Raw genomic sequence first — 13,946 nt, 5'->3', positions numbered from 1 at the left:
AAGGCAGACAATACATCTGTTATATCAACTAAACTTAAAATTTCAGTTCAGTTCATCTTTAAGGCCAGAGGGAAGAGTGCCACCTATTGACCACCACCCGACACCGCCTACAGCACCTGGTCTCATGCTTAGCTTCCGAGATCAGACGAGATCGGGCGTGTCCATGGTGATAAGGCTGTATTATTATTAAATGACCATACCATTTGTAATATTATCTATTACAAATTATATGGTAATAACGTGCTAACACCATGAAAACAAACCGCTTCGCATCCAGTATTTAAGAAAATGTGCCATCGCACTAGAGGAAAACTGTTCCTGCAGAGGTTGTTACCAGGTTAGTAATTCCATAGTTTCTAAGGTAAATCGAATAAACCCTTTCGAAATGGGTGTAGCTATGAATATAACTAAGAAAAAGTACTATGCTAATTTCTAGATAGTACATCATTAAACTTGGGCTGTTACCAACATAAACCTTGGATAACTACAATTGTAACTTGAATTAGTAGGTGTTTCTAAGAATTGGTTGCCTAATTTCCAAGGAAGTACACAATAATATCTGAGTTATTACCAACCTAAAACAGTTGAGTTGATGGGTAATAGTGGAGGTTTTACTTAGTACTTCAGCTGTCATTCCTCTGTATTTACCTTCTTATTACCAGTGGTAATTACCCAGTATTACACTATGATTTACCATATATTTACCGGGTAAATACCTAGTAATTAGGGGACTGTAAAAGGAAGGGTTACCCAAATATGTGGACCTAATGTTAGCTTTAATATTGTGGGGTCTAATATGGCAGAGAACAAATAAATCGACATCATTAAACAGACATTTAATTAGTTCTGGTTATAGGATGATAACCAGCCTGCATCTCACTGCGCAGGTTTCACTCTTCCCGTCGGTAGGTTTTATTTTTCAGGTTTGCGCATATAAAAGTAATCCTGTACTTGTCATTAATCACAAATCCCCATTTTAGTTGAAACTATTCAAGTATCTATAACCGCATAGGACAAGGCTGCTCCCCGCTAATTCCTGCTGAAAGAAACTGGCGGGTCCAAGGCTTAATTGGAAGATGAGCGAGAGTGATTTCCAAACGGCCTAACCAAAGCGTCATGTAGCCAAACGATTGCAGCAATAGTACTTACAAGGCAAGCCAACATGGTTCAATGGGATGCAAAAGAAGGCTTTCTTGAAACGTAGACATCATAACAGCGCTGTCCGCTGTAGCTCGACCTCCGTTCTGAGTCGTGCGGAAAGTCTTGAGACTGTATAGCTTCTCTTTGCAAACTGGTTATTTATGTTTTCTTTATATTTTATTATCGTTTTTGCCCAATTTATTTGTCCCAACTTGTTGATCAACGTGTTTCCATGTGTGCAAATCTTCTAACATAAATCCCAATTAATAATGAATGAAAAGTATATGCTGCAGTTGATTAACAGTTGGGCTTACATTGCAAAAAAACAAACAAAGGATGTGTGTAGCAGTGGGACCTCAAGCATCTTTCTAATCATCTTTTTAATTGTGAGTGAGTTAATAGTGAGTCCTTGGATTGTTTCAGTCGATTGTTTTGTGTTAAACCTGGACAAGAGGTTGGACACACTACTACATAGTATTTTTGTTCTTAGTTAATTTCCAATAAAAAAAAATACTCATCATACATGAGAGTATTAAATACCCTTTACGTTAGATTTTGAAGATGAATCACGATTAACTATGGACAATGAAATTAATACTTTAATAGGTTCACAGCAGCAGTAATATTTTTAATATGTGATGCCATTTTTTAAGATGAACTGGGACATTTAACTCGATGGAGTTTTGTGGTTGAGGTAGACTAAACAACTGTAGGTATGCAAGTGTATAAGACTGCTAAGCACTGTTACAACATGAACACATTTCACTTCAGAATCACTCCAAAGTGGAAGGTGTATTTCTCCTCACCACTGATTGATATGGCAATTAATGTTATTGATGGCAAGTAGGCTAATCCAGGCTTGATATTAGCAACAGTCCAATGTTCTCCTATAAATAATGCATTATGCAAATGTCGGATTGGTATAAATGTATTATACTTCATGTGTGTCCTACATAATGTACGATTGCATTATTGCAAACTTGAAGCTCAATGATTGCGTTAAAACTAGACTGTTCACGCAAATACAAGGTCTCAGTTTCTGTATAAACATGACACATCTACCAAGTAGATGTCTACCAAGTTTGACTGCCATCAATTAGCAAAGGACGCTGATCGGCTGAGAGAGTCTACTTGTCGTTCTTATGCACAGATTTGACATGTTGAACCTCGAAGACGGCTTGAGACTTCGACTGGAGACCTTCTACAACCTGACCATTCACGTCCACACGGGAACGCTCTGAAACTAAGTAGGTAGATGCTTTTCCTCATAACTTCCCTTCCCCTCTGTAGATATTAGTGCTACGGAGCAGCATGGTGTAGTTTACCAAGGAAATGGAGATCTGAGGCAGCTAATAGACCTCTCTGTGTGGGCTCATTTTCACATTGTTTGATAAGGGTACTCTGCATAACGAACGTCTTCCCTGGGTCAGAATGACCTTGTGGCGTTTCAGGCATTGATCAGCCTCCATCGACTCATCTGCTCCGATATCTCTGAAAGCCATTTATCATAGGCAGGGCTGTAGCCTGCCTCCGTTTCGTAACTGGCAGGAAATCGATTTAATCGAATCGGTTAATACACCGTCAGGTTGCAGCAGGAATAAACACGTGACACCATCTTAAACTTTGTTTAGGATGGACTCATATAGAAGAGAGAGAGAGAAAAAGATGGAAAGAAAGTAGGAAAGTGTGTTTGTGTGTGTGTGAGTATGTTTCTGTCTGTGTGTGTGTTTGTGCATGTGTGTGTGCGTCTGTGTGTGAGCGTGTGTGTGTGTGTGTGCGCATGTGTGTCTGTGTCTGTGTGTGAGTGTGTGTCTGTATGTGTGTGTGTGTGCGTGCAGGTGCGAGTGTATGTGTGAGGGGAGTGTGGGACGTCTCGCGATGCCAGATGGGTGAGTCATCGATGCCTATCACGCAGCTCGCCTGTCAATCATATTACTCTAGAGATTGCTGGGGAAAGAAATGCAACGCAAAAGGAAGTCCTCTCACTGCCTTCTGAAATCAAGATGAATAAATAAAAAAATAAATGAATACATTTTAAACATATTAGGGGGCTGGCTTGGGGAGTCTGTTTCCACAGAGGAGAAAAGGTGTCACTAGAAGAGATCGTTTTTTGCTTATTATATTTTAGAATTCTCTTTGCCTGCAGCGTTTCCTGGCCTGGTGGTACCGCAGAAGACTATATATAAGCCCCGGCCCCGCGTGACCGACTTTGAGTCAACGATGTGGCTCTGCGTTTGTTGTGAACCACCTACCAGGCTGCTGAGTGCGTTCACTGTAATGACGCAGCATCCATGATGACCGGGCCTTGGGCTGAGACTGTACTCCCAGGGGTGATGGGAGGCAGGGTTATACTTTCTGTAGTGTATTTAAGGTTCAGAAGGCTGTGCTTCTCAGGTTGTGTTTGAATAACTATTCACACAGCTGTGTGTTTTTTACATGCTGACAGTGTGTGTTTGTGTGTGTGTGGGGGTGCAGGCCTTTGTGAGAGCGAGAGAGAGAGGGTCTGCATGCATGGAGTGTGTGTAATTGGGGGTGCAGGGGCTTATAAGTAGCATGCAGCAGGATTGTGGCTGACACCTGGGAGCGAGGCCCATGTACTAACATGTCATTGGCAATCCCAGTTTACCGAACTCACAGGGAGACAAAGTCAATAACCCACTAATGGACAGGAAATCTAAGACAAGTTCCCCTTGGCTGCAGCCACCTGCCCACAACACTGGGAGGAAAGGGAGATAGAGAGAAACACAGAAAAGAATGCCTACTCTGTTAATACGTAATAACAGTAGTTATATACTGCTGCAGCTCATTTGCATAAATATAATGAACACACAACAGTGGCCATTTATTTTGGATCAAATGTGTTGCCTTAAGGGGACCACAGGACTGGGTCTGTTCACCTCAGCCCCGTGCAGCGGTGTTGATTCCACATCCCAGATGGGGGGTCATCATTCATCATTGATTCTTCCACACCCACACCCTCACCTGCACCCACACCCACACACACACACACACACACACACACACACACACAAACACATAAACACTGACACCTGCAGTCACACATACCTAACCCTAACCCACACCCACACCCACACACAGAGAAAAACACACACACAACCAAGCCAGCCTAAATGTCACCATTTATCTACTGTTTTCTGGTATCGGTGATTGATGATCGAACGGAGATGGAACGTTTACAGTGTAGCCAATGTGGGGGTGGGAGTGATAATCGGAGCTGAACACAACAGTGCGGTGAAGCTCCCTCGCTGGTCGCCTCGGCGGGTGTAATGGATGCTATAGATGGGTGCCGCCGGGCCGCTCCTCCATTACAGCCCAGCTCACTGTACTGTGCTGTGGGATGCAGCGAATCAAATTACCTCTCGAGAGGGAAGGGCTGCTCCCTGCGACTTACACCTATTCTTCATCTCTCTCTCTCTCTCTCTCTCTCTCTCTCTCTCTCTCTCTCTCTCTCTCTCTCTCTCTCTCTCTCTCTCTCTCTCTCTTCCATTTGCTGCCCTCCAGACCTCCTCCCCCCCTACCTCCTCCAGTATCCCCCTCTCTCACGCACACACACACACACAACCAAACACACACGTACATATGCTCAGGTGCACACTCACACACACACACACTTTTGGGCACCCAGAGAGAAAAGTATGAGGGAGAGAGGCACGGAAGTGCAGTGATCCTTTGAGATCTCATAAATTCCACTGTATTCATAATACCTCATGCCCTGGAAAAAGTGCTGGGGAGTGCATTTGCCGAGTCCATAAGTCACAACATTGTCACCGCGGCGATCAGAGGTGATGTACGAGGAAGGCGTCGGGTTTTCGACCCTGTTTCCGAGGGGAGAGGTGGGGGTGTGCTTTTCGCCGGATAGGTGCGGAGCCTAATTTCTTCCATTGGCCCTTAATGTGTTTTAAATGCAGCCCCCCTGACGTATTACGCTGTCAGCCAGAACGGAGGAGTATAATACACTAAACTGGGGCCGAAAAAAAGGTGGCAGAGATGGATTGGTAGAGAGGGTTGGAGCGGGGGGGCGGTGTTTGTGTGTGTGTGTGTGTGTTTGTGTGTGTGTTTTTTTTTTTTTTTTTGTGTGTGGGTGCGTGCACCCCAATCATATATGTATATATATATTGACAAGGGACACCGCCTGAGACAGGGATACGAAGGAGGACTGTAAAGCTGGAATGCACTGGCCTCCTTCATCCCCTTCCTCCACCCTCTCGCTACCCTCCTCCCCGCCCCAACCCCCCTTCCGTCACCGGTAATATGCTGTGTCTTTTCTATTTTTTTCTGTGAGGCTGTGGCCCCAGCGTTTGACATAACAACACAAAGTGACCCCATAGACAATTTATACCCTGGATAGGAAGCGGAGGCAGATAAATTTGCTGAAGGCACTCGCTGTTCATTGCAGCCCGTTATTAATTGTCTGTATATTTTTTTGTATGCTTTTGAAGACGTATTGTAGTTAGTACACGGCCATATATCATGGGGCATGTGCCATAATGTGATCTGCAGACACTTTGTTTAAACCTGGAGAGGATTTATGATGCATGCCTCTGTCCTCTAAAAAATCCCCAGGGAAAGGTGCAAAGGCTTCTGGGTAACTTTTACAATCGGTGGAATTTGTGTTAGACATGGGGGCATGCTCTGTACACTTTGTGTTCCAATTAAAAAAGGGGGGGGGGGGGTAATAACTAAGTAATTCAAAGTACCGTATTTCAGACTGAATCTAAGGCACTAGTTCCTTAAGAGTATTTCCATTTCCAGTTGTACTTCACCTTATTTACAAGCAAGTACCGACCATTTCACACTACCCCAGTTGGTAGCTGCTGTTGCAAGTACCGGATAGTTCTCAACATTGATTGATACTGAATTTATAAAATAGGAAATATTCAAGACTTCTGTGCCTTCGAACTTACTGTACTGTAGGATAAACAGGTTGGCAAATGAACTGTGTGGCTGAAATATTTTTGCATAACCCTTTAGAGATCAACATTGTCACATTGCAAAACAAGTATGTCATTGTACTTCCTTTAAATGTACATTTCATCAAATAATTGTCTACAGTACAATATTTTTTCAGTGTCACGTAACAATGACAACTGCCACCACAACTTGGAATCCATGTGAGTCCAACGATCCTCCCCGATTATCTCCACAAACACACAGAGAGCAAACACCCCCTGTAGCAGCGGGCCAATGTTGTTACATTAGCTTATCTAGGCCTGTAATGACTTGGACCTCTGCCATTGCTCCATTTATCATCTATTTTGTGATGCCGTTGGCACCATTTTATGCATATTCAGCCAGTGCCATGCATTGAAACAATAGGGGAATATGATAATGTTTGACTAAGAATTCCAAACCTTGTGCTTTACTATTTAACATATACAATACAGTAATAATAACCGCAAACTCTCCCAAAATGTATTCTTGACCGTCGATACCTCCCTGATTAATTACCATGCGTCAACTAAATCCTGCTCTGGAAATGTAAACCGCCAGCAAACGGGGGGGAAAAATGTGTTGTCACGGTAACAGTACATTTTCACCGTTCCTCTCGTTTAATCTTCAGAGTCGTCCGCCAAAGGGGAGAGTCTGCCATCTTCAAGAAGAATCCATCTTTTAAGTGCTCCCCCATTCTCGCACCTTCCAGTCATTTATTATCTCTTCTTTGAGCCCGATAGTCCTCGGGCAGCCCTGACCAATCAGCACCAAGCAGATGGAACATCGCGGCGTGTCAAGGTTTTTGTTTCCAAAAATGTCTGTTCCTCCCTGTTTTTTTATACAACGCAGGCCACAAGGGACTTTCTCCACCCAGAATAACCCTCAGTGTACTCTATTCACTTGCACATACGCACATGCGCGCTCACAGACTAACCCCTCTGCATAGAAAAACTTCCCCCGCATTCTGCAAACACACACATAATCCACGTGTGTGTGTGGTGTGTGTGTGTGTGTGTGTGTGTGTGTGTGTGTGTGTGTGTTTTTATTATTTATTTGGATTCTTTTTTTTTTTATTTGTTGCTGTGGCGTGGCTCGGAATGTTATTTTCCCTTATCTTGTTGTATTTGTTTGTGCTTGTTGTGTCTGTGTGTGTGTGTGTGGCTATCTAGGTTTGTTCAAACTTGTATTTTATTGTATTCTTTTTTTATCTCTGGGTTGAATTTGGCCATATATTTGTAGATGTATGGGGGCGGGGTCACTATCTGATTCATGTGGGTGTTAGTCTGTGTAGGTACGTGCGTCACTGTGCGTGCATGTGTGTTGCATGTGTGTGTGTTTGCGTGTTGAGTGAAAGGGCTGCTGGGCTCAGGCTAAAGGTCTACCATCAGCTAATTGTCTTATTTCTCCTCTGTCTCAGTGCTAGCCGGGGATAAATAGACCCTTCCCTGTACCAGTCTCGCCACGCCAAGAACTTGGTGCCAATGAAAAGGTCACAACGGCTGAGAAGCAAATAACGTAAAAGGGACTTCACAGGATTATCTAAGGGGCTTTAACAATGATTACAATCTTTTTTACAATCCATTTCCGAGCTCCCTAATCCCAACCTCTCGCTCCCCATCTCTTTCTCAATACCCAACTCTCTCTCTCACCTCCACTTTTTCTCTCTCGTTCGCTCCTCCTCCTTCCCTCTCTCTCTCTCTCCATCTCCCTCTACCTCTCTCTCTCTCTCTCTCTCTCCTTCCCTAAAATGAAAGTACTTCATTCACATCTTATCTTCATCTCCAAAATGCAGCCATTCCAATTTGACAGCTATCAATATATTCAAAAAGTCTAAAAAAGAAAAGAAAATATGATCAGAGAGGGCCCCACTCGAGGGGAACCACCTGCAGACCTTCACCTCCCACCCCCACCCCTCCCGGACCAGCTAGCTGGACTTGAATCCTTCAGCTGAACAGTGCTGGCTTGTTACTGGCCGCAGTTGACTTCCTAGCATCCCACTGTCAAGTACTGTAGACTGACAATTGCAATGATTGATGACCAGCTGGCTGTGAAAGAGGTGGTGGGACGTGTTTAACTCTTTCACCGCTGGTGCATTCAATTCTATTTTATTTCTATAGCCCTTAATCACCATTACAGTCTCAAAGGGCTTAACAGGCCAAATATTTGTGACACCCCCCTTTACCCATGCCCCCACACGGGCAAGAAAAAACTCCCTTGACTCAGCAAGGAAGAAATCTTGAGAAGAAACGCAGTGTAGGGGATCCCTTCTTCCAGGGATGGTCAGGAGTGAAATGGGTGCCACAATTGACATACTGGTAAATACATGCACATCATATTAAAATGGTGATGGGGTTCTGGCCGGTTATTCATGAGGAGAGTCCAGGCATCCAGTCCAGTACCCGCAACACGCTAGAACAGACAGAATAGTGAATTAGAACGGAAAAGTACATAGTGGGAATGTATAATGTAATAAGAAAAGCACAAGCAAACAGAGTAGTCTTCACTCTCGCATCAGTTGTTTTCACACTCCAAATGCAAGATTGTAGAGGTGCGTTTTGAGCTTCCCTTTGAATAGCTCCACAGAGTCAGCTTCCCTGATCGCTGATGGCAGCCTATTCCATAAAAAAGGGGCTTGATAGGCAAACGCTCTCTGTCCAGCCGATTTCTTTTTAACCTTCGGCAGTGAAAGAAGGCCAGCTCCCGAAGACCGGAGAGACCGAGAAGGTCTATAAGGAATGATCAGGTCCTTCAAGTACGATTGAGATAATCCATGCAAGGCTTTATAGGTTAACAATAGCACCTTAAAGTCTGATCTGAAAGTTATTGGTAGCCAGTGTAGAGAGGCGAGAATAGGTGTAATATGATCAAACTTTCTCGTTCTGGTCAGCAGTCTAGCTGCCGCATTGTGTACCAGCTGTAGACTTTTTGTGGTAGAGTTCGGTAATCCCGAGAACAATGCATTGCAATAGTCCAGTCTTGACGAAACAAATGCATGAATCAGTGTCTCCGCATCCACTGCGGATAACATTGGTCTGATTCTTGCACTGTTTCTCAGATGGAAAAAGGCAATTCTAGTTATACTTCTTATATGTTGGTCAAAGCATAGGTGAGGGTCAAACAGGACACCAAGATTTTTGACGGATGCACTCTGTGGGATGGCGAAGCCATCCAACCACAGAGAGACATCCTCAAACTTTTCCCGGTCCCGCTTCGAGCCGATAATCATCAGCTCTGTCTTCCCAGTATTAAGCTGTAGGAAGTTTTGTGACATCCAGCCCTTCACAGCAGCTAGACAGGACTCAACCCTTTGAATCTGGCCCGAGTCCCCGGAATCTACAGGAATGTAGAGCAGGGTGTCATCCACATAGCAATGGAAACTAATTCCGAAGCTGCGGATAACGTCACCCAGGGGAAGCATGTAAATTGCAAAAAGTAATGGACCAAGAACCGACCCTTGTGGTACGCCAAAGCGCAATTTACCGCGCTTTGATTCTGCACCCTCATGAAGCACAAATTGGGTTCTATCAGTGAGGTACGATTCAAGCCAACCAAGAGCCGTACCCCGACTGGAAAGGTTCGAAGAGATTATTCCTGGTCAGATAATCAACAATTTGCTTCGCTACAATCCTTTCCTGTACCTTGGACAGGAAGGGCAGATTCGATATAGGCCGATAGTTCCTGATTAATTCAGGATCTAGGCCAGGCTTTTTGAGTAGCGGTTTTAACACCGCAGCCTTGAAATTGGAGGGAACAATTCCCGTTGAAAACGAAAGATTCATAAGCGAGAGGATAACAGGCCCCACCGTTGGAAGAAGTTCCTTAAGAACCCTGGAAGGGAGAGGATCCAACTTACAAGTTGTTGGCTTTGAGGCCTTTATCACCCTTTCAAGTTCCACCAAAGAAATTGCCTTAAACTCCAAAAGAGTTGCGTCAGAGTTCACCATCCTACTTGGGAGAACCCCATCCTGCCCCACAGGATGTGTAGGATTAGCCGCACGGCAAGCATCAATTTCCTCTCTAATTGATTGAATCTTATTCTCAAAGAAATCCATGAATTCACCTGCCACGATCGAGGAGCCTACGGTCTGATTCTGTTTCTGAGTGAGACTCCTCACCGTGTCAAAAAGAAACTTAGGATTATTTCTATTCAAATTAATGATACTAGAATAGTAGGCGTTCCTGGCAATAGTCAGCGCACCCTTATAGGTGATCAGACTATTATGCCAAGCAAGATGAAAGACCTCAAGTTTAGCCGAGCGCCATTTACGTTCAAGGATCCTGCAGTTTCGTTTCAAAATGCGCGTTTCTGCATTAAACCAAGGAGCTGGTTTTTTCAATGTTCGTTTTTTAGTTACGTGCGGAGCAACTGAATCAATGGCAACAGACAAGGCAATGTTGAGGTCATCAGTAAGACACTCCACAGAACCACTATAGTTACAGAGAGGTGCAAGTGAACTAGTTAACTTATCTGCCATAGCTGTAATGGTTGCAGGTGTGATGCGGCGACAGCTGAAAGTAGCTTGTTGATCGTCGCAGGGGCAGGAAACCACCACCTGGAAAGTGAGCAAAAAATGGTCTGATAAAGCTGAGGTATAGGAAGAGACCACTAGCTGTGAAATGTCTACACCGCGGGTCAGAACGAGATCCAGCGTGTTTCCACCGATATGGGTTGGGTGCTGGACGAGCTGTTTGAAGCCAAGCGTATCTGTAATGGACAGAAACGCCCTTGTGAGGGCATCAGACGGGTTATTCACGTGAATGTTGAAATCCCCAATAAGCAAAACATTGTCTGAGTATGTAGCCAGATCAGCTGCAAAGTCAGAAAACTCATCGAGAAAAACTGAATACGGTCCTGGGGGACGGTATACTACAGCTAAAACAAAAGAGTCTGGAACTCGTTTTGCTTCTCTGGGAGCTGAGGTGCAAAGCGCTAGCACCTCGAAGGATCTGAAAATATATCTATTCTTTGGTTTTAAATTAAGCTTAGAATTAGATATCAGGGCTACTCCACCACCTTTCTTAACTTCTCTAGATACTTGGGTGCTAACGTAATGGGGTGGAGTAGCTTCGTTTAGGGCTAGAAACTCATCTGGTTTTAACCAGGTTTCACAAAGCCCCAGTATGTCGATCTTTTTATCAATGATTAGATCATGGACCAAGAGCGCCTTCGATGAAAGCGACCTTATGTTCATGAACCCTATTCTGAGTGCTTCCTTTTTATTATTTTCAGAGGGAGTCCGGTTAACACTCAGCTCTGAAGCGGTCAAGGGGATACTGCGGTTTCGACATACTGGTTGCGGCCCTCGTCTGCGGGTTTTACACCTCGAGACAGCGCGAGGCCGCACCACCGTACATATAGGTACAGCGTTATTTTCAGAGGGAGTCTGGTTAACACTCAGCTCTGAGGCGATCAGTGGGATCGCCAGAGTTGGACATACTGGTCGCGGCGCTTGCCTGCGGGTTTTACACCTCGAGACAGAGCGGGGCCGCACCACCGTACATATAGGTACGGTGTTAATTTCAGGGGGAGTCCGGTTAGTTGTTAGTATTTGATTTGACATGCGGTTTATCATGCGATTTTGCACGCCTGTACTAGGTACAGCGTTAATTTCAGAGGGAGTGTGGTTAACACTCAGCTCTGTCATGCGAGTTAACATGCGATTTTGCACGACTGTACATATAGGTACAGCGTTAATTTCATGCGATGCGTCATGCGATTTACCATGCGATTTGACATGCGATTTGACATGCCGTTTGACATACCGTTTGACATGCAGTTTTGTACCACCGTACATATAGGTACAGCGTTAGTTACAGAGGGAGTCCGGTTAACACTCAGCTCTGAAACAATTGGTGCAATAGATCCTGGTTCAGCTAACCCATCTGCTGTTCTAGACTCTGCAACGTAGACTATCATGTTGCTAGCAGGTTTACTAAACTCCTGCAGCCCAGCGTGCTGTGAGTGGATGAGTCACACCTGACTAAGACATCTATCTATGTTTTTTGACATAATTTAGGCACCTAACCCAGTAGGCCGTCTCTCATGAGCACACCAGGGCGACCCCACAGGGAGGGCCAGTTATCTATGAAACCGAAGCCCTGCTCTGAGGTATATAGGGCCAGCCAGCGATTTAGAGACAATAGTCTACTATAACGCTCATCATTACCCTTATCGGGTAGAGGGCCAGAGAGAATTAATCGATGCCGACACATCTTTCTGGCGAAGTCACAAAGCCTAGCTATGTTGCTTTTTGTGACCTCAGTTTGTCTTGTCCTAGCATCGTTGGTGCCGACATGAACTACAATGTTGTCGAAACTAGTGTCGGTGTTTGGTGCATCTAATCTAACTCCGTATGAGGTCTGACCGCATGTCAGCACCCTAAGTTTAGCTTCAATGTCGGGAGCCCTGGCCCCAGGTAGGCAAATAACTGTCGCTGGCGAGTGTAGCCTAACTTTACGAGTAACAGAGTCACCTATGACTAGCGTTTCTACCCCCGAAAAAGACTTGCGAGGCAGGGTACTGACCGCAACCTGCCTCGCAAGTTGTGCTGCCGACAGGATTGCCTTGACGGAGCCACTGCTAACGATAGCGTTAGCTCCACGAGTCCGCCTGGCGGGACTCTTCTCTATACTTTCTGGAGTATCTGTTTTCTCTACGCTCGCTACCCTTTCATCCTCTAGCTGAGCGATACGTCTCTCTAACAGAGCTATCTTATCAATGAGAAAGGCAGAGCAAGAACAAACGCAATCCATTCTTACCGTGGTTGATGCAGACGGAGCTCCGGCGAGGAAACAGAGAATACAGTACAGAGTATGCAGAACAGGTCACAGATATAAATACCGAAAAATAGATACAAACCGAGATAGCAGGTCGACGCTAAGCGTCCTGCTAACCAAACCAAACAAACCAAGCCGGCTACCCGGAAGTTGCGTCTGCGGCGTCACACTGCAGCCTTCGGGTCAGCCTGTGGAGAGCATGTGGAGAGAGCACAGTGCAAACCCTCGGATACAGAGACACTGTTAGAAACCCTCGGATACGGAGACACTGTTAAAACCCTTGGCTACAGAGACACTGTTAAAAACCCTCGGCTACAGAGACATTGTTAAAACCCTCGGCTACAGAGGCACTGTTAAAACCCTTGGATACAGAGACACTGTTAAAACCCTCGGCTACAGAGACACTGTTAAAACCCTTGGATACAGAGACACTGTTAAAACCCTCGGATACAAAGACACTGATAAAACCCTCGGATACAGAGACACTGTTAAAACCCTGTGTGTGTGTGTTAAAACCCTGTGTGTGTGCGTTAGACACTGTTAAAACCCTCGGATACAGAGACACTGTTAAAACCCTTCGGATACAGAGACATTGTTAAAACCCTCGGATACAGAGACATGGTTAAAACCCTCGGCTACAGAGACACAATAAAAAACAAGCACAGCTAGACAATACTTTTTCGCACAGCCTCGTGTTACGTTGTGCATGGTGGGTATGTTGAAACCAAATGTGCAACCAACTCATAATAACCTCTCTGATTATATTTGCAGAGGAACATAAGTTGAGTGGACCATATGTGTATCGCTGTCCAGATGTTGTTTCCATTTTTTTCTTTTTATCATCTATTTTTTCTCCTTGCAAGCGTGGTCGTTTTCAGTGTTTTTCTCAAGCCTAAGGCTAGAGTATTCTGACTTTGTATGGAATCGATGTCCTTGTCCATGCATGCTTGTGTATGGATGACGAGCAGTGTATGCGTTTGTCTCTGTGGAGCACACTGTGCCAGCTTGTGGGTTAAGGATGGGGTGTGTGAATGCTTTCGAAGCTTAGTTGTTCGTCCGTCTGTATTTGTGTGTAA

At 44.8% G+C, this 13,946-nt stretch overlaps 2 protein-coding genes across 3 annotated transcripts in view; one reads left to right on the top strand and one right to left on the bottom strand.

Moving 5' to 3' along the window:
* LOC130393568 (uncharacterized) overlaps positions 1-13,946 on the top strand; it is a 73,097-nt gene that overhangs the window by 38,192 nt on the left and 20,959 nt on the right. The window contains exon 3 of one of the 2 annotated variants that reach the window (XM_056604252.1): positions 2,291-2,387. The gene's annotated coding sequence lies outside the window, so the exon portion shown is untranslated. Of the gene's footprint in view, positions 1-2,044; positions 2,388-13,946 lie in introns of those variants that run through there. The other variant, XM_056604254.1, reaches the window with a different exon arrangement.
* On the bottom strand, positions 9,540-12,886 carry LOC130393569 (uncharacterized). Its single transcript, XM_056604255.1, has 2 exons — positions 12,853-12,886; positions 9,540-10,646 (listed from the first exon to the last, which is right to left on the bottom strand). Exon 2 carries the CDS (start codon positions 10,566-10,568, stop codon positions 9,633-9,635), a length of 936 nt encoding a protein of 311 aa, XP_056460230.1. The 5' UTR covers positions 10,569-10,646; positions 12,853-12,886; the 3' UTR covers positions 9,540-9,632.

The sequence above is a fragment of the Gadus chalcogrammus genome, chromosome 12, assembly GCF_026213295.1.
Source record: "Gadus chalcogrammus isolate NIFS_2021 chromosome 12, NIFS_Gcha_1.0, whole genome shotgun sequence".
NCBI lineage: Eukaryota > Metazoa > Chordata > Actinopteri > Gadiformes > Gadidae > Gadus > Gadus chalcogrammus.
This window is presented reverse-complemented; position numbering and strand designations above follow the sequence as displayed.